The 26702-nt window shown below is 42.9% G+C and overlaps 1 protein-coding gene across 7 annotated transcripts in view; it reads left to right on the top strand.

Moving 5' to 3' along the window:
• HERC2 (HECT and RLD domain containing E3 ubiquitin protein ligase 2) overlaps nt 1–19932 on the top strand; it is a 287985-nt gene extending 268053 nt beyond the window's left edge. For all 7 annotated transcript variants that reach the window (XM_073614619.1, XM_073614626.1, XM_073614620.1 and 4 more), the window contains 5 exons: nt 2479–2591; nt 4172–4362; nt 8909–9014; nt 16492–16704; nt 19058–19932. In XM_073614619.1, coding sequence (XP_073470720.1) covers nt 2479–2591; nt 4172–4362; nt 8909–9014; nt 16492–16704; nt 19058–19330 — 896 coding nt within the window. In that variant the 3' untranslated portion in view covers nt 19331–19932. The remainder of the gene's footprint in view (nt 1–2478; nt 2592–4171; nt 4363–8908; nt 9015–16491; nt 16705–19057) is intronic.
• The last annotated feature ends 6770 nt before the right edge of the window (nt 19933–26702 follow it).

Raw genomic sequence — 26702 nt, forward strand, 5'->3', positions numbered from 1 at the left:
GTAAGTGGAGCCCAGCTGCTTAGCCAACTACAGGCTACTTGCAGAAAACTTCAGAAGAGGATGGAGACAAGAGCAGTCATCCCGCACAAGAAGAGACGGCAGCAGTGAGCATTCCTTATTACAGGCCAAGCAAAGTTTCATGATGGATGACTGCACAAATCTGGAAGTAATACACAAAGCACCATGATTCAAGGAAGAATTTTTGTTCAGCCCAGAGTTCAGCTTTAAGGCGAGAGATAGCGGAATCTACACTTGGAATGGACTATAAAAGGATACAATGCCAACAAGTGTTTTGAAGGAACAAAGACCCTATGACTATCCAATCTTCACATAAAGAGAATAAAAAAAAGGTGTAAAGGGAAGGTTTTAGAGGCCTTTAGGGCCCCGTAGGACTCAAGGCCAGACACAGTACTGGTAGAAGAAACTGGCTGATCGACCTTTTTCACTGTCTGACTTTGCCACATCAATATAGGACTGAAATGGTCTGTTGCAATCTTGGTGTAATAGCAGATGACTGTGACTCCTTAGGGGAAAGCTGCTCAGTCAGCAACTTGAGTGATTCAGTATCAGACAAGGTTTTCACAACTGCAGGCTTGAAAGCAACCAAGTCTGCAGGCAGATAAGCCACTGTATTTTCAGGGCAAGGTGCAGTAGCACTTTTGTGGCCTCTGCGATCAGGGTCCAGGATAAGCTGAGCAGTCTGCGACAGTCCTGCATGGCTGTAGTAAAACCTCCCAGAGAGGGAAGCGGGTCCAGAGAGCACTCTGAGGAGGTGATAGACGCCTGCACTAATGGGTAACCTACTATGTGCACCTGCACTATGAAGGGGCATGCTGCAAGCAGACCCTGACCTGTTAGCGGACACCCAGTGGACACCCAGCATAACTGGACAGTCCTCTGTCTAATATCTGACAAAAGCAGTCATCAGAATACGTTATTAATCCCAAAGGTGAAGTGCATATGTGGCTAGGCCTCAAGTATTCGTGAAATCTGGGCAGCTGTCCAAGAACATTTAAGACTTAAGGATTGTGCAGATGAGGTTTGCCAAGCATTACTGCAGTCGGGCAATAGGAACAGGTCTGGGATTGAAGATTCATGTGGCACTTGTAGCGGGAGCAGCACTGGGGAGATGCTTCCATAAAGTGGACTGGTGAAAAAAAGCCTGCAGGTTTTTGGTGTGTGACACTCCAAGAAACAGAATTCTGACACTAGCAAAAAACTGAAGAATGCCAGTACTAGGAGGGTTTTACCCTGGGTTGGCATACAGTGTGTGTTTTTTTTTGTTTTTTTCTTCTGGGGTCCATTCCTTCTGTAGGTCCAAGGTTTAGGACTTCTTGTGTCTACCAGTGTATTCCAAGATAAGGATTCAACAGCAAATACAAGAATCCTACTTTTTTGACTTTGTGATGGAAGTCAGATGAGATATGGCTTATTTGTCTGTTCAGGACAAAGTGACAGTGTCCTTGCAAAGGGCATGGACTTTTATGATATAAACAAAAATCCTATTATTTTTTTGGATTTGTGATGGAAGTGAACCAAAATACTGTAGTTGGTAGAAACATGCAAATCATGCATTTGTGCCTCTGGGTCTTTAGTGCAGAAGCACTAGTTTACAGCAAAGATAAATTCTAATAAAGAACCACATAATTCCAGCTGCATACAGCTTTTTCAGGCTTGTTTGCCATCATCAGTGCAGTGTAAAGAAACCATTCAGTCTAGTTTTTCTGATCACGTTTTGGTTGGACATTGATCAATTTTATGATTTGCATTAACATTATACAGTTTTACATGCATGTTCGTGATGGGTTGGGTGATTGAGGGCATGGGGAATTGACAGAAACTGGGCTATTTTAATGCTCCTAGTTAACGAATATCCCAAATCCTAGTAAACTTTGATTTTCATGTATGGTGTTGTCAGACTTTGTTTCGTTAGCAATGGATAAACTTTTTCCTTTACTGTGTTCAAGGTAGCATAAAACAAGTTGGAGGAGGCAAACAAACCAAAGTCAAAATCTTTACATTTTAAAGCCTTTTATGATTTTAGTCAGGCCCAATTATTTTGTGTGTGTGTTTTTATTACTGATAGGAGAAAATGTCCTTACAGTGTTACATCAGTTGATTTCCGTTTAGTATAATTCTTCCCAGAGGGATAATCTGTGTTAACAGAGGGAACCTTGTAAAGCTCAGACCTTTTCAGGTCTGCTACTCTGTAGGACATAAGCGAGAGAATGATCTAAAGCAGAATTGTTGTCACTGTTCAGTCTACCTTTCCTTTTCCTCCTCCCTCCTTCCTTCCTTTCCCTCCTCCCTTTTTAGTATTAGTTTATGTTTGAGGATACACTTGTGAGTATCAAACTTTGTACACTACCAGTTTCAGATGACTAACTGCTTACAATGTTTTGTCATGGGAAAATATCTTGAACTGCTTAAACTTGAGTGGCTCATCCAATATTAAATTATGTGTCATTTACATTCTAGGTGTGCTTCTAGGAATTGCCATTCGAACAGGGAGTCCGCTAAGTCTTAATCTGGCTGAACCAGTGTGGAAGCAGCTAGCAGGCATGAATCTGACAATTGCAGACCTCAGTGAGGTAATTCTATACATGTCTGTGAGGGTTCACATTTATCCAGGTCCAGGTCATGGTATATCTAATAGTAGTCACTATTCAACTGGATTTGTTACTTTGAAGCTTATCCAAGAGCAGGATAGGGGGTCGGAATGTGTGTCAGGAAGCCTGCGTAAAAGTTCGTTCCTATGTAGGCTTTCTGACAAACTTGGGTCATACAGCTAGGACAGGTTGGCACTACAACTCCACACAGTTTCTCATCCTGGACAATTGACATTTACAAATTCCATGGTGGTTGGATTAAGGTGTCCTGTGGTGTGAATATAAATGCTGGGGTTTCTTCCTGACACTCTAGGAACTGAAGAAGTGGCTCAATAAGCTACACAACTTCTTCAACATTACAGAACAAGTTCAATTGAATGTGGCTAACTTCTACTAGAAAATTCTATACATCATTACTAGAAGATGAGCTCTTATTTATCCAGTAAAATTTTGCCTTGGAATGCTGATAGGTGCATAGGTGGCAATCTATGACCTGATCCAACAGCCAACTGGACCATGAAGGCTTTCCCTAATTCACAAAAAAGCACTCTTGTCTATGTAAGAATTCAACACTAATGCACAAACCACTGAATGAAATTCGACCTCAACAAGATGAATTTGATGTTTGTTTCTGTGGTGAAATTTTAACTCCTGCCAAAACCTTTTCTCATTTTGGGTAGACTGGGTCTCCATCCCTCCTTCCCCATCAGTGACATAGCTGTAGATTTTTTTAATACTTCCTTGTTCTCATATAAAAGCTGCAGAAGAGGTTGATAGTAAGCAACAAATTTGTGGATGGACTCCTAGCTTAGTTTTATCATTCTCATTGAGGCATCTACCCATGTTTTAAAGTGGTTGTAAACCCTTACAGACCTCTTTTCACTACAGGTAAGCCTATAATAAGGCTTACCTGTAGCTGCTGTGGATATCTCCTAAACCTGCGTGGTTTAGGAGATATCCCCTGTATCAGCATGTGCAGACGTCATCGGCACATGCTCACTGAAGCAACGGAACGTTTGTGCCGTTGCTTCAGCTGATGTGTCGTTACCGGCAGCTCCTATGCGCATGCACGGGAGTGACGTCATCGTGGCTCCAGCCAATCGCAGTGCCAGGGCCTGCAATACCCGGAAATAACTCTGGGAGTCCCCAGCACACTGCTCTGCTCAGAACCGCTGCAGGGGCTTCGATCTAAGGTGAGTATTGCAGTTTTTGTTTTGGTGGTTTACAACCACTTTGAAGTCTTTCTGGCCACTCTTCAGGAATATTTGGCTGATGGGATCTTTTCATTGGCCCTTCAGTTGTATGGTACATACATAATGCTAAAGGTTAAACATTCAAAAGCAAAGTAGAGAACTGCAAAAAAACAAAAAACACAGTTCATTCATAATTTAATTAAACAGTCTTTTACTTGAGTACCGTAAGCAGGATCATAATGACGCTCTGTTAGATACCGTTTACAATATCTGAATGCCATTAAAGGTTAGCAGCAATACCAGTGAACTTTGTTTAATCCCTGAGTTTGTAAATACATGTTTTTGTAAATGATGTTCCCATATTTTAAGGTGGATAAAGACTTTATCCCTGGACTTATGTACATAAGGGACAATGAGGCCACCTCCGAGGAGTTCGAGGCAATGATCCTCCCCTTTACAGTGCCAAGTGCAAGTGGTCAAGATATCCAACTGAGCTCCAAGCACACACATATTACACTTGACAATCGAGCAGAATATGTGAGGCTTGCAATCGGCTACAGGTAGGTATCTTACAATATTCACAAGGACTTTCCTGTGTGTTGAATGTAACAGACAATGGTAAATGATAGACAGTTGAGTTATATGATGGGAAATAGTACAAAGTTTAAACTTTAAAACTGCTTTAAACTGTACACTGCCTCTCACATTCTGCCAATATGAAGATGTCTATTGTATAATATGAACACCAAAGAGCAGAGATTGGGGAGTCCAAAATTTAGTGCAGTCTCCAAGAAAAGTTCAACAATATATATTTATACCAGAATACACATTTAGGTAACCAAGCAGAAAATGGCTCCTTTATCCTGCATAAGAATGCAGTCTATGTTGTACTTGCAAGGAATAGAACATGTAGGAGTTCCAAAGAAGATGATAAGCTCTTGTGGCTGTACAAAATTATTGTACACAAAGGTTCTTTGCCTTAATGAAACTAGACTTTTATCTGCACTCTTTTCAGCAACAGCTTTACCTTCTTAAGACCATAATCACATATCAGTTCCCTCAAAAAGGTTTAATGGTTTTATTTTTTATTTTAGCACAATAGGTAGTGAAAAGTCTTCATAATTATTTCATGCTCCGGTGATCTACTGAACTGCAATTACAGAACCATTTATCTATTTTGCATGCAAATGTTTTGATTTTTTTTTACAGTTCTCCTAGGTGCAAAACATGGAAGCCATAGCTCTGAGCTGAAGGGCTTGGGAGCAAATGGGACTATTGTGAAGCACATCATTGTCTTCTTAAACTGAAAGTGTTCTCCTCATTCTTTCCATCGTTGATTAAAAAAAAAAAAAAGTGCTTTCATTTAATTTCAACTTATTATCTCTGAAATGAAATTAATCTTTTAACTTGTCACTAAGTTGTGCTTGAGGTCTCTGAAATTTACCGTATAAACTCGAGTACAAGCCGACCCCAATATAAGCCGAGGCACCTAATTTTACCTCAAAATACTGTGAAAACTTATTGACTCGAGTATAAGCCTAGAGTGAGAAATGTGCAGCTACTGTAAATGGAAAAGAGGGTCAACAATGCCCATTTGCAGCCTCACTGTGCCCATTTGCAACCATAGGTCCCCCCTGAACTTCAAACTCAAGCGTTAAGGGTTCCTAGATGCCCCCTAGCTGCATCCAAAATTTGGGGTCTCTGGACCCAACGGGTCCCGAAATGACATTGCTGCAGATGGACATAGTTGACCCAATTTGGGGCCCCGTATCTCGGGGCCACTTGGTGCTAGGAACCCCAAGTTTGGCGTGCAAACCCAGTGGAACTAGCACTACAACATATCCAGCTGGGGTTTCTAGCACCAAGTGGCCCTTAGATACGGGGTCCCAAAGTCAGTCCGGAAAATGTCAAGCACTTTTCTGCAGCAGAGAATGACATTTTCCGAACCCACTGGGGTTGCACACCAAATTTGGGGTTCCTAGCACCAAGTGGCCCTATGTCATTCTCTGCTGCAGAAAAGTGCTTGACTCGAGTATAAGCCAAGGGGGGCACTTTCAGCACAAAAAAATGTGCTGAAAAACTCAGCTTATACTCAAGTATATACTGTAAATTGATCTTTTAATATGTCACTTCTGATTGAGATAAAGGGAGATCTATCTATCTATATCTATATCTCACATGTTTTTGTGAATATTTTATTAGATCTATTCATGCGACAACACTGAAGAAATTGTGCTGAGTGTACAGCTTGTATAACAGTGTAAATTTGCTGTCCCCTCAAAATAACTCAACACACAGCAATTAATGTCTAAACCGCTGGCAACAAAAGTCACACAGGGAGGGGTTATATAGGTAGGCAACTTCCTGTTTAGGGTGTGCCAGTGTCCATCACCTGAAGGTGTACTATAACCCACATAGTAATTACTATGGCTTTGTGTCCCGTGATGTACTTTAAAAGAAAAGGATTTTGCAGGTAAGCTGTAAAAATCCTATTATTTTGAGGCGACAGCAAATTCACACTGTTATACAAGCTGTACACTCAATACTTTACATTGTAGCAAAGTGTCATTTCTTCAGTGTTGTCACATGAAAAGATATAATAAAATGCTTTACAAAAATGTGAGGGGTGTACTCACTTTTGTGAGATACTGTATGTGCAACGCTAAAAGGGTGGGCTTTAACTGCACATATCTGGTGCTGGACAGCCAATGTTTCTGTACTGGGAGAAAACTCCTAGCACAGGGACCAAGCTTTAAAAGATAGTTCTTGGTCTGGCGAATGATCTTCCCCTCTAAAAATTCTGAACGCCAGGAGCCGTACTTTACATTGTAGCAAAGTGTAATTTCTTCAGTGTTGAAAAGATATACTAAAATATTTACAAAATGTGAGAGGTGGATTGATGTGAGATACTGTGTAAAATGATATATATGTAATATTAATAAATATATATATATATAAATCTTCCGGTGGGTTACTTCTACTGTTTCTATGATTCATGTGGAGATCAATGTCAGGGTGGCCTCCCAAACTTCCACAAATATTCAGTAGGAAAAAACAAAGGGACACATTCTCCAATGCAATAATCGTATATTGTATTACTTGCTCTCAAGGCATAAAAGGTTACAAATAGCTACTGTACAGTTGCAAGCATTTCATGCTCTTCCTCAGGCTTCATGCACGAAACCTGAGGAAGAGCATGAGATGCTCGCAACTGTACAGTAGCTATTTGCAACCTTTATGCCTTGAGAGCAAGTGATACAATATACGATTATTGCATTGGAGAATGTGTCCCTTTGTGTGTGTGTGTATATATATATATATATATATATATATATATATATATATATATATATATATATATATATAATAATGTGTGTGTGTGTATGTATATATATATATATATATATATATATATTATGATGTGTGTGTGTATATATATATATATACATTATAATGTGTGTGTATGTGTATATATATATATATATATATATATATATATACTTTATTACAGGTGTCAGAATACAATGGCATGCATCGTTTGTGTTGATATGAGGATCTATCCATTTTTATTTCTGTTCAACCTGTTGGCAGAACGAAAAAAAACTGTACATGTATATGGAGCTTTAGAAGCCTATGGAGCTGACTGTTCCTGAATCCTCCTGTCTTCTTGTGGCATCCCTGTTGTCATATACTAAGTGATTTTTGTTCTGGTTCTGGCCTGGTTACGAAATTTGCTCAGTGGTTTGATTGATTTGTCCTGGCAATCCTTTCCTGTCAGACATCCCTCCATTGAAAAAATCGGAGCCAGACAGGAAATTGTGGGCCAAACCGTGCCTTCAGTCAGTCAGATGCAGCCACTGGTTACATCCGCACTGTGTTAGCATGCATTGAGGATTTTTTTCCATTCAGCCTGAACAGAAAAAAAAAAAATCAATATGTATGACAAGATCTCCTGTGTAGGGAACAGTCAGTGAGGGCTCTGTCAAACAAAATGCATCTCTAATTGCGTTAGGGTTTAGGTGGATACTGAAGCATCAGAAATGATCTCTGGAACTTTTCTCTTGCTATATCTGGGACTGGTCCTGAACACGTCTCAAGCCAATGTCTTCATTACCCAGGAAGAACTTTCGATTCTCTGATCTCATTTTCAAGCTCTTTATTCCAGAAGCTGCCCGACTTTCTGCTTCTTCATTAGTCTTGTTTAACTGGACTATTTCCTTTTTTTATAAGCTGAAATCTTTTAGTGTGTTCACATCGGGGTGCTCTGTTTATGATGCATGGTGGTTAGATAATTTTCTTTTAACTTGTAAGAGTGCCATCAGCATCCTAGTAGGCATTTTTCCACATTAGGCATATTGACTAGAAAAAGAGCAGCGGCGCCCTGGCCTTGTGTAAATCAAAGGCCTTTCAGATAGCCCTTTTTACTAAATGTTTTAAGGGCAAACTCTGTTAATCCTTTCCTTGTAGTGTTCTTACAATTTGCAGTGAGTTTCTCTTCATTTGCTGCCAATGCTGTCTGCATCTTTTACCATCTCTTGCTTTTTATCAGACTGCTACACAAACTGATGTTGACAAGTGACATTGGGATAAAAGAGACTATGCATTGGTCCTGGGTAGCGCTTGAGAGCAGATGCATTGTATTAGCACTGTCACTGGATGGAGACAAAAGTACATAATCGCAGTAGACGCATAGAGAGATTGCTGCTTTGTGTATTGCCTCAAGGCATTTTCATTATAGTGTTGATAAGAACAGAACCAAAAAGTTATAGAAATTGTGCATCTGTACAGCATAATGTGGGCCATACTGCATCAGCACCTTTGTTTTATTTAATAAAGCAGTATACAAAATGGATTATGTTGGTTACTGCATTCAGAATGCGTCTGAATACAATAAACCTGTATTCTAGTTGGTTGCTATGGGTTGGTGCACTTTTCCCTTTTTTCCTTTGTCACATTGATAACCCTATAAAAAGAAAATATATTTAGCCTTACCTAGTTTGCTCAGCCCATGTCATTGCTTAGATATTTCATTTACTGGAAATACATTTGTATTTTGCTTTAAAATGAGCTTGTTTAAACATAATATTACACATTTTTCTATTTCAGGTTGCATGAGTTTGATGAACAGGTTGCAGCAGTCCGTGAAGGGATGGCACGTGTTGTTCCTGTGCCGCTTCTCTCTCTCTTTACGGGTTATGAACTTGAAACTATGGTATGCACATTTCTCTCCACGGTTGTATCATAGCTGTGGTACTTATTAAGTTAGTAATTTGAAAACAACACTTTGTTTGCCTATCCCAAGCCAAAGCTAGAGTGTTTCTGGTTGTTTAGCATAAACCATATAAAAAGGTGTTAATGTATTCCACATAGTTGTTTCTGCATGATAAATAGGACATGTTCACACTTAGTCTAGTAGTGTTTTTTGGACATACATCACCGGTTTGATAATGTACCTCTAATGAAGCGTATCCCATTTTCTGCTGGTTAGTGTAACAATCTTCACCCTCAGTGATAACAGATACTCCCCACAGCTGTGATTTTTCAGGGATGAGAGGGTGCGCCTCTCTTCCTCCCTTTCATATACTTTTTGCCTTTCACAGTATTCTTTCTACAGAATGAGTGAAATGAAGAGCGGTCCTGTCATTCATCTACCGTTCCTCCATTTGCAGAATGCGTTGTGTTCTGAGAACATAATACTAGGAGCTTTGTGAATGGTCGACGGGACAGGACAGGGGGCTTTAGTGGGGGGGGGGGGGGGCATGATTCTTTGGAGCCTCTGATCGCTGCAGGGCTGGAGGATCACAGTTGTAGCGTGCATTTGGCATCACTGAGCCCAAGATTATTACACTAATCAGCAGAGCATGGGATAAGCTTCATCAGAGGTACAATGTTAGGCCTGATTCACACCTATGCATTTTTAGTGCATTTTGCAGATTTGCACTACAGAACGTGTTCCATAGGAAACTATGGTAAATGGACTGTAGTGCAAATCTGCAAAATGCAAAAAGCACTAAAAATGCATAGGTGTTGAATCAGGCCTTAGATTGGTGCCGTTTGTCCAAAAAAGTGTTTACTAGACTTCAGCTTTATGCCTTCAGCATCAGACATAAATGACGATGGCAGCTGACCAAACTTCTGTAGCAACTTTGTTGTCCACATAGTGGATAGAATAAAGGGTCTGTCTTTCTGATAAAGATTATGGGGATATTTTGAATAACCAAGTTGTTTAATACCCTTTTAAATGCACAAGACTTACAGATCAGTTAAGTTAAAGTCTCTAAGCGCTGAAACTGGTAAGTGGACATATTTGTGAATTGTTCGGTTAAATTAGGCTCTGTCAGTGGTATGAATGCCATATCTAGTTTTACCCACTTTCAGTGACTGAGGTTTTGGCTAAAGTGGGTAAAGCTTACTGTAGCAGTGGACAGCGCCTTAACTGACAGCTGTCAGACTGTATAAATAGAATATGAATGTGAGAATATGCTTACATAGGACCTTGATAGTATTGTAACATGAATGAGTCACCAAATATCTACAACCCTTTTCTAATCAAATTACCTTTCTTTCTCGAACATCACGGGACACAGAGCCACAGTAATTACTGATGGGTTATATAGGTATCACTGGTGATTGGACACTGGCACACCCTATCAGGAAGTTCAACCCCCTATATAATCCCTCCCCCTTGCAGGGATACCTCAGTTTTTACGCCAGTGTCTTAGGTGATGGACGTGTAAAGATGTCCTGTGCTGAGCTCCAAAGGGAATATCCTAAGATCCTATACTGGGGCAAGCCAGGCGAACCGGATCCATTCAAAGTGTCTTTTCATGGCCGAATTGAATGGTACCCGGGCTGAAGAAACGAGGTTTTACTCGTAATGCTTCTCTTTTTAGAGAGCTGGACCCCGCAGATCAGAAAATGGCTTTAAACTTCCTAATTTCTGGCGAGGTGCTTTACGGTCCCAGAACTGTTGGATCCCCCTACTGATGGGGGCCCCAGTCTCTGACGGTTTTTTCAAACGGAGCCCACCGTGAGAGGTGAAGATTGGGTCTGTGTAAACAGCACCCTGCGGCTGGATAAGGTAAGAGGAGATTCCACAGAATTTTTGAGTTCTAGTGGCTTTTCTCCTTTAGGGTAAATGCATGCTATGCCTATTGTGACCACCGGGGGCTGCCAAGAGCACAAACCTACACATGCTGACTGACTGTCTCAGGTGTTCAGTGCTGATTATGTCCCAGCATCTCAAAGCAGGCTGCAAGCAGGTAAGGTGGAAAGGGGGATTTCTCATGTTTGAATGTTCCCCCTAGGCTAGAGAGGGGCCACAGGGGTCTAGAAAGTGGTTATACCACCCGGGCTCTGCGGCCTAATGGCCACCATCTCTGAAGATAGCCGTTCAGGCAGATTGTTACCAGCCTCCCTCCCTCTCCCCCCCCCCCCCATCCCCAGCCTTTTCTCCAGAAGCATGACAGGAGAGTCAGCAGTGCGGGAAGTGCTCGGTTTTTTCAAAACTCGAGGGGGGGGGGGCGGTAGAGGAGGGGGCGGGACGTCAGCACAGAGTGTTTAGACTCCCACTCAGGCCAGCTGCAGGCTATTAAAGGCACTCTGTACAGGTGCACTCAGCCTTCTGAGAGACACAGAGCTGACGGTCGCATGTAAGGTGGGACACAGGCATTCTCCTAGGCAGCATTTACTGAAGTAACACCAGACTGAGCATTGGGTAGCAAGGCTTTTAGCCAGACTACATCGCTCAGCGGGCAGTGTTCATTTGTATACCTCACACCTTGTTGCTTTGCACTATGGGTAGAAGAGGTTCAAGCACCCCAGGAACCAGAGACACTAGGGGATCTCGTTCAGGTTCTGAGGGCCCCCTGTCGGCAGCATCCTCCCCCCCTAAAGATGGGCCAGGGACGGCTAGCCAGGGAGAGCCATCGGGGTCAGGGGCTACACCTGCTTCTGGCACTTCAGCCCCTGTATATTTTACACAAGAGGTTTTTTCCTCAACCATTAATGGTCTAGAGGAAAGATTAATGGCCGTGATTACGTCTTCACTCAGTGGAAGAAAACGCACTAGGCTTTCCTCTGTTCCCCAAGACCCTCAGACAGAGGAGCTCTGGGATAAAGGAGATGAATCCCTTTCAGAGGATCGGGATGGGATGGATGATTCCTCTTCGGAGGATTCAGGTGGAGAGGGACCCTCTGCGACTTCCCAAGAGGAGAAAGTCTTAGTGCAGATCCTCACTGGATTGGTCCGCTCCACATTTAAGTTGCCCATACCTGAAACTGCTAAAGAATCCTCTTCTGCTTTGGGGTCACTGAAACCTTTCCAAGCAGCACATGCTTTTCCTGTTCATACTTTACTTGAAAAGCTTATTTATTCTGAGTGGGATCACCCAGACAAACGTTTTTTTCCGCCGAGAAAGTTTTCAACACTTTATCCGATGGAAGAAAAGTTTATTAAAATGTGGGGAATACCGGCTATTGATGCCGCCATTTCCTCCGTAAATAATAGCCTGACTTGTCCTGTAGACAATGCTCAGATGCTCAGGGATCCTGTAGATAAAAGGATGGAATCCCTATTGAAGGATGTTTTCTCCTTAGCAGGATCAGTGGCCCAACCTGCAGTAGCAGCGATTGGAGTCTGTCAATACTTAAGAGACCATGTTAAGCAGGTCATCAAAGTATTACCTGAACAGCAGGCCCAGGGGTTTGCTAACCTTCCAGCGGCCTTATGCTTTGTGGTTGATGACCATTAGAGATTCTATCGTGCAAACCTCCCGTCTTTCACTGGGGTTGGTGCATATACGTAGAATCCTATGGTTGAAAAATTGGTCAGCCGAAGCACCATGTAAGAAGCTACTGGCTGGGTTTCCATTTCGTGGTGCAAGGTTGTTTGGAGAGGACTTGGATAACTATATCAAGAGAATCTCTTGTGGGAAAAGCACTCTCTTACCTGTCAAGAAGAAGAGTAAGCGTCCCTCTTTCAAACGGACTCTTTCCCCAGCGCCGGGGGCTTCAGCCTCCAGGCAGTCTCGACGGCCGCCTCCATCGGGGTCCAGAGACAAGAGTCAACCCCAGGGACAAAAGAAGTCCTGGGGAAAGAAGCCTACTAGGCAAAACACTAAGACCTCTGCATGAGTGGGCGCCCCCGCTCACTCGAGTGGGGGGAAGACTGCGACAGTTCTCAGAGCTCTGGCACGAGGACTTCCAGGACAGATGGGTAGTCTCCACGGTAACCTTAGGGTACAAGCTGGAGTTTCAGGAATTCCCTTCTCCTCGGTTCCTCAGATCAAATGTTCCCAGAGACCCAGAGAAGAAGCAGTCGCTCCTTCTAGCGTTAGAGCGACTTTTGTCGCAGGAGGTCATTATGATAGTTCCCGCAAAGGACCAGGGATTGGGCTTCTATTCCAGCCTTTTTACGGTCCAAAAGCCAAATGGGGATGTCAGGCCCATTTTGGACTTAAGGGATCTGAACCGATTCCTAAGGATTCAATCCTTCCGCATGGAATCAATTCGAACAGTAGTTCCCACCCTGCAGGGAGGAGAATTTCTGGCATCAATAGACATCAGAGATGCATATCTGCATGTGCCCATTTTTCCTGCTCATCAGAAGTTTCTGCTCTTCGAGGTAGGAGGGCGCCATTTCCAGTTTGTGGCTCTGCCTTTTGGGATAGCCACTGCACCTCGAGTGTTCACAAAGATCTTGGCTCCTCCTCTGGCCAGATTAAGGGCTCAGGGTATAGCTGTCATAGCATACCTAGACGACCTGCTCTTGATAGACCGGTCGGTAGCCTCTTTGAATGGAAACTTGAGGACCACGGTCAGGTATCTAGAACACCTGGGTTGGATCCTCAACTTAGAAAAGTCTTTCCTAAAACCAGTAAGAAGACTGGAGTATTTAGGTCTGATTATAGATACAAGCCAGGAGAAAATATTTCTACCCCAGGCAAAGATCACTGCTTTGAGAGAGCTGATTCTGACAGTAAGGACCAAGAAGGGTCCCTCAGTCCGCCTTTGTATGAGGCTACTAGGGAAGATGGTGTCTTCATTCGAAGCAGTTCCCTATGCTCAGTTTCACTCAAGAATGCTGGAACAAGAAGGTTCAGGCATTAGACTTTCTGATGCACCTGTCGCATGCGGTGCGTCAGAGCCTCAATTGGTGGCTCATACCCGAAAACCTGCAGAAGGGGAAATCCTTTTCTACCGGTTACCTGGACGGTGGTAACAACAGATGCCAGTCTGTCAGGTTGGGGAGCAGTTCTGGAACAGGCTGCGGTCCAAGGGGTATGGTCCAAGACAGAGAGGACCTTACCCATCAACATTCTGGAGATCCGGGCAATACATCTAGCTCTAAAAGCCTGGACTATCAGGCTACAGGGTTCTCCGGTCAGGATCCAGTCCGACAATGCCACAGCAGTGGCTTATGTCAATCATCAGGGAGGCACCCGGAGCCGAGCTGCTCAAAAAGAGGTGAACCAGATCTTAGTCTGGGCAGAGATGCATGTGGCATGCATATCGGCAGTTTTCATCCCGGGAATAGAGAATTGGCAGGCGGACTATCTAAGTCGCCAGCAGTTACTTCCAGGGGAATGGTCTCTGCATCCCGACGTCTTTTGGGCCATATGCCAAAGATGGGGGGTTCCAGATGTAGATCTCTTTGCATCCCGATTCAACAAAAAGATAGACAGATTTGTGGCAAGGACAAAAGATCCTCTTGCATGCGGGACGGATGCGTTGGTGATTCCGTGGCATCGGTTCTCACTGATTTACGCATTCCCGCCTATTCTGCTACTACCACGACTCCTTCGCAGGATCAGGCAGGAAAGGAAGTCGGTACTTCTGGTGGCCCCCGCTTGGCCCAGAAGGACTTGGTATGCAGAAGTAGTAAGGATGACGGTGGGTTCCCCGTGGACCCTACCGGCACGCCCAGACCTGTTATCTCAGGGTCCAGTGTTCCATCCTGCCTTACAAACGCTAAATTTGACGGTTTGGCTATTGAGACCCACGTTCTGAAGAGTCGTGGGCTCTCAGGTCCTGTCATATCTACCTTGATTAATGCAAGGAAGCCAGCTTCCAGGATGATTTATCATAGAGTCTGGAAGGCTTATATAACCTGGTGTGAATCCAGAGGTTGGCATCCCAGGAAATATGTCATAGGTAGAATCCTTGATTTTCTACAGATGGGATTAGAGATGAAGCTGGCCTTGAGTACCATCAAGGGCCAGGTTTCTGCTTTATCAGTATTATTTCAGCGGCCACTTGCTTCGCATTCTTTGGTCCGAAACTTTATGCAGGGGGTGATGCGTCTTAATCCTCCAGTTAAAGCGCCCCTAAACCCCTGGGACTTGAATTTGGTCCTAGCTGTGTTACAGAAACAGCCTTTTGAACCAATAAGTCAGATTCCTTTGGTCTTGTTGACAAGGAAATTAATTTTTCTGGTGGCCATCTCTTCTGCTAGAAGAGTATCAGAATTAGCAGCTCTTTCCTGTAAGGAGCCTTATTTGATTATACACAAGGATAGAGTGGTACTACGCCCTCATCCTAGTTTTTTACCGAAGGTGGTTTCTGGTTTTCATTTAAACCAAGACATTGTTCTACCTTCCTTTTTTCCAGATCCCTGTTCTCCGGAAGAGAGATCTCTACATTCGTTGGATGTAGTAAGAGCAGTTAAGGCCTCTCTAGGGGCAACTACTCAGATCCGCAAGACGGATGTTTTGTTTGTGCTGCCAGAGGGTCCCAATAGAGGACAGGCAGCGTCAAAAGCTACCATTTCTAAATGGATTCGACAGTTGATCATTCAAGCTTACGGTTTGAAACAGAAGATTCCTCCGTTTCAGATCAGGGCACATTCCACAAGGGCTATTGGTGCTTCTTGGGCAGTGCATCACCGGGCCTCTATGGCTCAAATCTGCAAGGCCGCAACCTGGTCTTCAGTTCATACATTCACCAGATTCTATCAGGTGGATGTGAGAAGGCATGAGGATATCGCCTTTGGGCGTAGTGTGCTGCAGGCAGCGGTACAGGGTCCTCAGGTCTGATTGCACCCTACTTGGTCGTGGTTCCCCCCCCCTCAGGTAGCATTGCTCTGGGACATCCCATCAGTAATTACTGTGGCTCTGTGTCCCGTGATGTTCGAGAAAGAAAATAGGATTTTTTAAAACAGCTTACCTGTAAAATCCTTTTCTTTAGAAGAACATCACGGGACACAGAGGTCCCACCCCTCTTCTAATACACTATATTGCTTGGCTACAAAACTGAGGTATCCCTGCAAGGGGGAGGGATTATATAGGGGGTTGAACTTCCTGATAGGGTGTGCCAGTGTCCAATCACCAGTGATACCTATATAACCCATCAGTAATTACTGTGGCTCTGTGTCCCGTGATGTCCTTCGAAAGAAAAGGATTTTACAGGTAAGCTGTTTTAAAAAATCCTATTTTACGTGCTGAAGTTATCAATTGGGAACTGGTGGAAAGAAAGTTAGTTGTCAGGCTGCAAAATGCATTTGATACATTTGTAACCTGAACTTTTATGGGCAAGTAATCTTGTGTAATATCATAAAAATCTTGTGCTTGACAGTTTTTGGTTCTTTGCATGCCCCCTCCTAAACATTTCTGTGTGTTGCTGTAGTTTGTAGTCTGAAGAAGAAAAATATAGAATAAAAATTCATTGAAATCTTTCCTTTGTTTCTTTAGGTGTGTGGCAGTCCGGATATTCCTCTTCACCTTCTGAAATCGGTAGCCACATACAAGGGTATTGAGCCCACTGCCTCTCTCATTCAGTGGTTTTGGGATGTAATGGAGTCCTTTTCTAACACAGAGCGCTCCCTGTTTCTTCGCTTTGTGTGGGGCAGAACAAGGCTGCCAAGGACGATAGCTGACTTTAGAGGTCGAGACTTTGTCATTCAGGTAATGCTGAATTTGTTTTTGCCTCTTGCACGTTGAAATTCTTTTGCTATTCTTACTTATTTCTTACTGTTAGGTCCATACAAAAAGAAATTACTGCGTTTTGGGTGAACTGTGGCTACTGTAATCGCACATCACCTTGTTAAAACTCTTCAAACCATAAACTATTCTATAACCTACTACTTATAAAGTTTTAATTTTTTGTTTGATTCCTAACTTGACAGTCAAGTTAATTTAATATATAAATATATATATATATATATATATTCTTAAAGAGGACCTTCAGTCATTATTTTAACATTCTATCTATTAAATCTTCTGCCCTTGTTGTTTTTAACTTTGAATAGTAAAACATTTTTTTTTTCTGCCAGTAAATACCTTATACAGCCCACTTCCTGTTTCTTGTCTGGTAAAAAGCTTATTTCAGGGATATGCAATTAGCGGACCTCTAGCTGTTGCAAAACTGCAAGTCCCATCATGCCTCTGCCTCTGGGTGTCATGCTTGTGGCTGTCAGAGTCATGCTATGCCCCATGGTAGTTGTAGTTCTGGAACAGCTGGAGGTCTGCTAATTGCATATCCCTGGCCTAGGGTTATGACCTCATGCACAACTCTCATTCTCATGAGAGTTTGCCAGGAAGGCAGGGGGGATAAGTCATAAGAGGGCCAATGGGAGCTGCAGAGCTGGAGGTGTGCCTTTGTGTGACTGTGTAAATCCAGAAAATGAACATGGTTGCAGCCAGACTCAGTGGAGGGAGATTTCTGCAGCATATTTGGCAAGTACAGACTCACAGTATATATAAAATAATATGTAAAGTGGTTGGAGGGAAGCTTTAGAATGGCAAAGATGTTTTTATTACAAATTATGTGAGCAGACTGCAGTTCCTCTTTAACAAGTATTAAATGGTCTTTAAAGCAAGACTTTAGTAACCTTTGTAGCTGCAGGCACCGTAGAGTAATTCACCCTCAAAGTTAACAAAAGAAGCAGTCACTTTAAAAGTGGTTTTAAAGGCAGAAGGTTTAATATTATTCATTCTATGCATTAAGATAAAAAACCTTCTGTGTGCAGCAGCCCCCCCCTAATGCTTACCTGAGCCCCATCTCGATCCAGCGTTGTTGCATGAGAAACTCGGCTGCCTGGGACTCTCCCTCATTGGATGAGACAACAGCGAAACACCATTGTATCCCACTGCTGTCAGTCAGTGAGCCAATGAGGAGAGGGGGCGGGGCTGGGCCGTTGCTCCGTGTCTGAATATACACAGGGAGCTGTATCCCGTGTTGGCTTGGGTGCCCCCATAGCAAGCTGCTTGCTGTGTGGGCACTCGGCAGGAGGGAGGGTCAGGAGTACCAAAGAGGGACCGGAGAAAAGGAGAATCTGACCTGCTCTGTGCAAAGCCACTGCACAGAGCAGGTAAGTATAACAAAAAAACAAGACTTTATTATATAGTTAAGACAACTCTCTGGGTGGGTATATCTCCCTATGCTTCCATCTCCCAGAGCTTATGCCATATGCTTACATTGGAGATGAGATAGCTGGAACACTGTGCAGTAATTGCAGGAAGGAAAGGGCAGAGTGAGCTGAGGTGCTCCAAGAAAGTGAGTTCCACAGTGCCTGTAGCTACAGAGGTCAGTGATGGCTTGTTTATAAACACTTATTGCTTATTATGAATATGTAAAAACTTGAATATGCATGTTATGGCCTCACGTTCACTTTAAAGTGATCATGTAAAGCTTTGGTTTTTAATAATTGAAAAAAATAAACATGTCATACTTACCTGCTCTGTACAATGGTTTTGCACAGAGCAGCCCCAATCCGCCTCTTTTTGGGTTCCCCGCTGGTCCTTGCGGCTCCCCCCCCGCCAAAACCCCCATGGGAATTCCCTTCCTATGGGGGCGCTCGTACAGGCTTGCTCCGGATCCAGGCTGTTTGTGTCTATTCAGATATACAGTCTGGCTCAGCCCCTCCACCCACTCTCTGCTCACAGATTTTGAATGACAGCGGCAGGAGACAATGGCTTCCACTGCTCTCAGCCAAGCCTGTGAGGCGGGGGAGGGGAGAAGAGCAGCTGCAGACTTGCACAGTGCGATCCAGATCAGGTTTAGGTGAGTATTTGGGGGGGGATGTGCCACCATTAAAAGGTTCTTTACCCTAATGCAGAGAATGCATTAAGGTAAAAAAACCTTTTACACTTACAACCACTTTAAAATGAACTTATCACAATGCAATTCACAGCACTGTGCAGTGTTTACAATGATGGGAGTTAAAATTTGTGAATTGATCGTACTTCCAGAGTTCACTTTGTGAAAAGAGTGTACAAATGTTGATTTTAGGTTTCATCGCGTTTCCTTTCTCGACAGGTTTTAGACAAGTACAATCCTCCAGATCATTTCCTTCCAGAATCATACACGTGCTTCTTTCTGCTGAAGCTTCCTAGATATTCCTGCAAGCAGGTTCTTGAGGAGAAGCTAAAATATGCTATTCACTTCTGTAAATCCATAGACACAGATGACTATGCACGGATTGCACTAACTGGCGAACCAGCAGCAGATGACAGCAGTGATAACTCGGATAATGAAGATGCAGATTCTTTTGCTTCTGACTCTACACAGGACTACCTAACAGGTCACTAAGGGAGTGTAGCCAAAAAAAACTGCCTCTCCTAATGCACTGAGGATTAAGGGAACCAGAAAGCCCAAAGCTTAGCAGTAGACCTTATGAAAATATGAAGAGACTTATCTGAACTTTTACATTGTGAGTAGGTGCCTATTCCTAATTACACTGCACTTCTATTGTGTTTTATTAAACGTGTTGTAAATGTTTATTACAAAAAATAGTGCAGTGTCAAACATATGGGGGCCTCGTGGCCTTTTACACGTGAGTGCAATAGATTTTTTTTTTTTTCTTTTTATTTAGAGTTGTGTTCCTGTGTACGTTTTTGATGGTTGTGGAGAACATGAAAGTATTAATCATTTTCATTTCCCTCTCCTTGCAACCTGCTTATTAAAATGTTTTCAGGAGCGACTAATCAGTATTCCATAGCGTTACATGTAAATTAGACAAAAGAGGGATGTCATTTTCCTAACACTAGTTCTCTTTGTATATTGAAATTCGCACATTATGCATTCAGTGGACAGTCAGTATGTTTCATGAAAAGTGTGTGTATATAACTGAATAGTCCCACTTCATATGCAAACCGTCTCCCTCTGAAATAAAATATGTCACAACTATTGTGCTTTTTTGTAATGTCTGAAATTATTTTATTGGTGGTTTGGTCAAAAATAGGAACTTTGGTGTGTGTGTGTGTGTATATATATAGCATGGCTGGGGGAATAAAATTGATATATCTAATTGAACCTGCCTGAAAACTTTAACATGTATGGCAGGCCTAAAGCCTAGTACACACGGGCCAAATGTCAGGCGGCATCGGATAGAAACCGGCTGACATTCGGCTCGTGTTTACTGCAGTCGGTCTATCAGAAGCCAGCTTCTGTCGAAGGGGCATGACCAAAAAAAAAGTCTGCCGATTGGCTCCCGATCAGCATGCTCAGAGCAATGACTGAGTGTTCTGGTGGGGGGTGCATCTCCCTGTCAGAACATAATAGAACAGCAGGGAAGATCGCTGTACTAATGTTGGGTTGTTGGTACAGTGGCTCCTCCTGAGCTGTCAGGTTTTTTTGTTTTTCATTCAGCCTAACTACTGGTGTGTGTGCTAGGCTTAACGCTTGCTATGCTAATGCAGCAAAGTGACCCCCTTTGTGGTTTAGCTGCCATTCCCAAGATCCTTATTAATGGGTAAGGATCAGGTCTTATATTTGCTCATGGACAAAGTACAGCTACACCATGCACATAAAATCGAAATCTGTCTTGACCCCTTTCTTATCATGTGACCACTGTGACAGTCCATCGCAATGTTTACATGATCGGCAGATTTTTTCTGCCTCCCAGCGTTCAGGGCGTTCAGAATTTTTAGAGGGAGGATCATTCGCAAGACCAAGAACTATCTTTCATAGCTTGGTCCCTGTGCTAGGAGTGCGCACCCAGTACAGAAACATTGGGCGTCCAGCAACAGATATGTGCAGTTAAAGCCCGCCCTTTTAGCGTTGCACATACAGTATCTCACAAAAGTGAGTACACCCCTCACATTTTTGTAAAAAATGTTATCTTTTCATGTGACAACTCTGAAGAGATGACACTTTGCTACAATGTAAAGTAGTGAGTGTACAGCTTGTATAACAGTGTAAATTTGCTGTCCCCTCAAAATAACTCAACACACAGCCATTAATGTCTAAACTGCTGGCAACAAAAGTGAGTACACCCCTAAGTGAAAATGTCCACATTGGGCCCAATTAGCCATTTTCCCTCCCCGGTGTCATGTGATTCATTAGTGTTGCAAGGTCTCAGGTGTGAATTTGGAGCAGGTGTGTAAAATTTGGTGTGATCGCTCTAACTCTCTCATACTGTTCACTGGAGGTTCAACATGGTACCTCATGGCAAAGTACTCTCTCAGGATCTGAATTGCTGCTCTACTTAAAGGGGTTGTAAAGGTTTTTTTTTTTTTTTTAAATAACAAACATGTTATACTTACCTTCACTGTACAGCTCGTTTTGCACAGAGTGGCCCCGAACCTGGTCTTCTGGAGTCCCTCGGCGGCTGTTTCAGCTCAGTTCTTGCGAGCGCGCTCCCGTGATACAGCCGGCGGCTATAGCCACTCGCTGTTTCACTCGGCCCCGCCCCGCCCCCCCCCCCCCCGGCGTGCCGCATCATTGGATGTGATTGACAGCAGCGCGAGCCAATGGCTGCGCTGCTTTCAATCCATCCACTGTAGCCAATCAGCAGCCAGGCTGAGCGGCGAAGAGGATGTCGGGAGTGAGTGCGGGACTTTCGAGGGGTCAGGTAAGTAAAACGGGGGGGCTGAGGGCGGCGGTATTGTCGGAAGTTTTTTCACCTTAATGCATAGAATGCATTAAGGTGAAAAAACGTTTACCTTTACAACCCCTTTAAAGATGGCTTAGGCTATAAAAAGTCTGCCAAGACCCTGAAACTGAGCTGCAGCATGGTGGCCAAGACCATACAGGGGTTTAACAGGACAGGTTCCACTCAGAACAGGGCTCGCAATGGTCAACTAAAGAAGTTGAGTGCATGTACTCAGCGTCATATCCAGAGGTTGTCTTTCTGAAATAGAAGTATGAGTGCTGCCAGCATTGTTGCAGAGGTTGAAGGGGTGGGGGGTCAGCCTGTCAGTGCTCAGACCATACACCACACACTGCATCAAATTGGTCTGCATGGCTGTTGTCCCAGAAGGAAGTCTCTTCTAAAGATGATGCACAAGACAGCCTGCAAACAGTTTGCTGAAGACAAGCAGACTAAGGACACGGATTACTGGAACCGTGTCCTGTGGTCTGATGAGACCAAGATAAACTTATTTGGTTCAGATAGTGTCAAGCGTGTGTGGCAGCAACCAGATGAGCAGTACAAAGACTAGTATGTCTTGCCTACAGTCAAGCATGGTGGTGGGAGTGTCATGGTCTGGGGCTGCATTAGTGCTGCTGGCACTGGGGAGCTACAGTTCATTGAGGGAACCATGAATGCCAACATATACTGTGACATACTGAAGCAGAGCATGATCCCTTCCCTTCAGGGCCTGGGCCACAGGGCAGTATTCCAACATAACAACCCCAAACACACCTCCAAGATGACCACTGCCTTGCTAAAGAAGCTAAGGGTAAAGGTGATGGACTGGCCAACCATGTCTCCAGACCTAAACCCTATTGAGCATCTGTGGGGTATCCTCAAACGGAAGGTGGAGGAATGCAAGGTCTCTTAACATCCACCAGCTCTGTGATGTCATCATGGAGGAGTGGAAGAAGACTCCAGTGGCAACCTGTGAAGCTCTGGTGAACTCCATTCCCAAGAGGTTTAAGACAGTGCTGGAAAATAATGGTGGCCACACAAAATATTAACACTTTGGGCCCAATTTGGACATTTTCACTTAGGGGTGTATTAAATTTTGTTGCCAGCAGTTTAGACATTAATGGCTGTGGGTTGAGTTATTTTGAGGGGACAGCAAATTTACACTGTTATACAAGCTGTACACTCACTACTTTACATTGTAGCAAAGTGTAATTTCTTCAGTGTTGTCACATGAAAAGATATAATAAATTATTTACAAAAATGTGAGGGGTGTACTTACTTTTGGGAGATACTGTATGTGTTAGGCAGCTTATAAATGATTTGATTTTCTTTCCTTCCACCACGGGTCCTGCACCATTTTGGTGTGAATGCAATGCGATTTCAGCCATACAGTTTGTATGGCTAAATTGGCATCGCACAGACATCGTATGTGATGTACGCAGCAATGCGGTGCGAATCACATGCGATGTCTGTGATTGCACAAGTGTGAACCAAGCCTCACTCTTGCCTACACCTTGTTGTAGTACATAATACAATTTTAGGATCTGAAATAGATCACCCATGTCTTTTAATCTGAATCTTTACCCACACACATTTTTGAGGATCAATTATTTAGAAGCAGGGCTTTTTTTCAGGGGGAACTTGGTGGAACTCAGTTCCACCACCTCTGGCTCAGACCCTTTGGTGCCTGCTCACCACAATCGCTTGTAATCACAGAATTCTGGTTTCTGTGTTTACAAGTGACAGCTCTGCACTCTGTATGTAATGCAATCCTGGTATTTAATGCCCCTTTAAGACCCTCCTACTGTTTTCGTGAAATTTTACTGAACACACCCACTATTTGATGTGATTTGGAGGGTGTGTGTAGGGGGAGGGGTTTGTGGAGTCGTGTTTAAGTTCCAGCACCTACTGTTTGAGAAAAAAAGCCCTATTTAGAAGTAAACAAAAATTGCAAAGAAAAGCACAGAACTGTCATTGAACGTTTAAAAATGATACCTCATCAACTTCTCAGCTTCTCGTCTGCTCTCTTTTGTATATTGTGATTAACGGCAGTGCGTGGTTTTTTTTTCTTCATATTTTTCTGTCCGTGCTTTGAGTGCTACTTATGTGGTGAAGTAAAAATAAGCTATAATTAATCTGCAGACTGCCACAATGTACTGCAGAACATTTCAAAGGTTATATTCTAATTGGTGATCCCTGGGAGATTAGAAGGCCTTATGACTAAAAATTGTTGGGGGGGGGGGGGGGGGGAACACATATGCTGCTTTACAGAAGACAGGTTTATTTCAGCTCTTATTTTTAGTGTAGGTAGAAGAAACCGAGAGACTGTGTGTCTTTTAGGCAACAGCCATTTTCATTTCATCTAGTATGCTGTGTGGAACCAATATGATTTCTTAAAGGATAGTAGAAATGTTGAATATTGTATTTTTTGTGGGCGAAGTAAAGGAAGGCAAAAGCACTTTGTATACACTGGATTCTGCACCTAATGTAGACTTTTGCTGACCATCCACCCATATGAGTACCCCTCCCTATTGCCACCAATCTCAAAAATGATCTTCCTCAGGAAGGAGGAAACGCCTGGATAACGGGAAAGGTCAGTGGCGGTGGTGAGCAGAGATTGGAAACCGTGCCTTACGACTCCAACTCCTCACAACCTAAACTATTCTGCACCCAATACTATTGCTCCCTACTATAAGGCTCCCAAAGTTGATTTGACTTTTTTTTTTTGAAAAATGCTTGTTTGCTGTTTTCCCTCAGCTTCAACACATTAAAGCTGAGCTCCAGGCTATATGTTTTTCCATATTCAAATTGTTAATTTAGTACCTTTTATTTTTTTTTATAAGCAAAATCCTCATGTATTTCAATGCAGTCTTCTAGCAAGTAATAAATCCCCACTTGAACCTAATTCATGTTTATTCTCCTTTACATCCCTTTAATAAGACTGGTAGCTGCTGTGCTTGCTCTTTCTCCTGCTACTGGTCTTGTAAAATCCCCTCAGTAGTTCCTACCTAAGTGAGTAAAGACTTGGCAAGAATATGAAATGTTGGATTTACATATTCTTTATATGCCTCTGCCGTACCATATACTTGTATGAAAAAGTACCCTGTTCTCTTCCTGTGTGTGAAATACCTGGTTATCCTGCCAGTCTCTGCTTTCCTGACCACACTAGGCATGAGAGCACAGCATGGTCAGTATTTCTTTTTTTTTTTTTTTTTTACATTTTATTTATTTTAAACATAGGACATGCTCGAGAACATACATAAAAAGAGAAACAAAAACATTAACATGTTTAAACATACTTAAAACATGATTTCATATCATCCAACAGTAAGTTGAATCTATGTCTAAAAATAATTCTTACTCAACCATTAACCTGCCTCCCTTATAGTCTTGAGCCGGTCCCAGTCAATTTTATACCCATATATATTAACAAAAAACAAAACAAGAACAAAAAAAAAAAATCCTTAAGTGACTACTTTAACTATTCAGATTACCAACACAGAGGGTGCTTCCCTCTTCCGAGGCCAGAAAAGTACTCCAAGGGGACCAAGTCTCGGAATATCTCTCCTGTTGGTGTCGTGCAGAGAGAACCAAATCTTCCAATTTACTGATCTTTTTCACTTTACGTAACCACATCTCTATCGTCGGTGGCGACGTCGATCTCCATGTCAAAGGAACACAGGCCTTGGCAGCATCTAAAAGATGACGTATCACAGATTTCTTATACACCTTTTCTGGTAAATGAGACTCGTGGAGAAGGAAAAAGGCCGGGTCTTCTGGTATCCTACAGTTAGAGATAGTCTGAAGAATACATCTGATCTCTGTCCAGAAATTCTTTAATTTAGGGCAATCCCAAAAAATATGCAACATCGTACCTCTATCTGCCTGACATCTCCAGCAAAGGTCTGAAGAGTCGGGGACAAACTTCTTCAGTCTCTCTGGTGTTCTGTACCAACGAGTCAAAATTTTAAAATTGGTCTCCTGAGTTTTCACACAGATAGACGATTCATGTGTAAACCTAAAAATTTGTCGCAACTGTTTTGTACCAAAGTCCTTTCCCAACTCACGTTCCCAATCATGGACGCAGTTCAAAGGGTCAATTTCCCTCGCTGCATTTAATATCTCATAATTCGCTGATAGGGTATGTGATTTCGCTCCCGTCTCTGAACACATCTTCTCAAAACTATTAAGGGGCCTTTCATACTTTCTCGGGGCAGAAAGGGAACTAAGAAAATGGGCAATTTGGAGAGCACTCCAGAATCTTAGTCCAAATAATTCCATCATCTTTATGACTGTCAACCAGGTCCCCCCCTTTTATATAGCTGGAAACTTGTGTACCGCCCATACTTGATAAATGTTTGAAAGCTTTATCCTCAATCCCTGGTGGAAATAGGGGATTCCCCATTATTGGATACAAGGGAGACGTCTCGGGTATTATACCAATAATAGGGAGTATTGCCGATCAGGGGGTGTTTAGTGAGCCGAACACCAGGGGGCTCTTCCTAATAAGACAGGTAAAGAAATTTAGGGAGAATACTCATATTAACAATGTTACAACGTCCTAGCCATGAATGCAAACCTAATTTCCATTTATCCAGTAATATCTTCACTCTTTGAAGCAGTGGGGGGAAAATTTAGCCCAAAAATCTTACCAATATTGGGTACCAACAGCGTGCCCAAATATGTAAGTGCTTTATCTGTCCACTTAAATTTAAAATTTTGTTTGTTGTTCAATTGATGTTTGAGGGCAATTAACCCCCATTGCCTCTGATTTAGTAAAGTTGATACGAAGATGGGAAAGTAAGCTATATTTCTCAAACTCCTTCATTAAATTAGGGATCGTAATCAGGGGATTTGTCAAAGAAAACATCATGTCGTCTGCATAGGCCGAGATCTTGTATTGAGCCTCTCCTATAATTACTCCTGTAATATCTTGATTTAAACGTATAGTGCAGAGAAATGGTTCCAACGACAGGACAAAAAGGAGAGGTGAAAGGGGACATCCCTGGCGTGTCCCATTTGAGATCTGGAAAGCTTCTGATAACACTCCATTTGCCCGAACACGAGCTGTCGGACAGGAATAAACGGCAG

This window comes from Aquarana catesbeiana, linkage group LG02 (assembly GCF_042186555.1).
Source record: "Aquarana catesbeiana isolate 2022-GZ linkage group LG02, ASM4218655v1, whole genome shotgun sequence".
Classification (NCBI taxonomy): domain Eukaryota; kingdom Metazoa; phylum Chordata; class Amphibia; order Anura; family Ranidae; genus Aquarana; species Aquarana catesbeiana.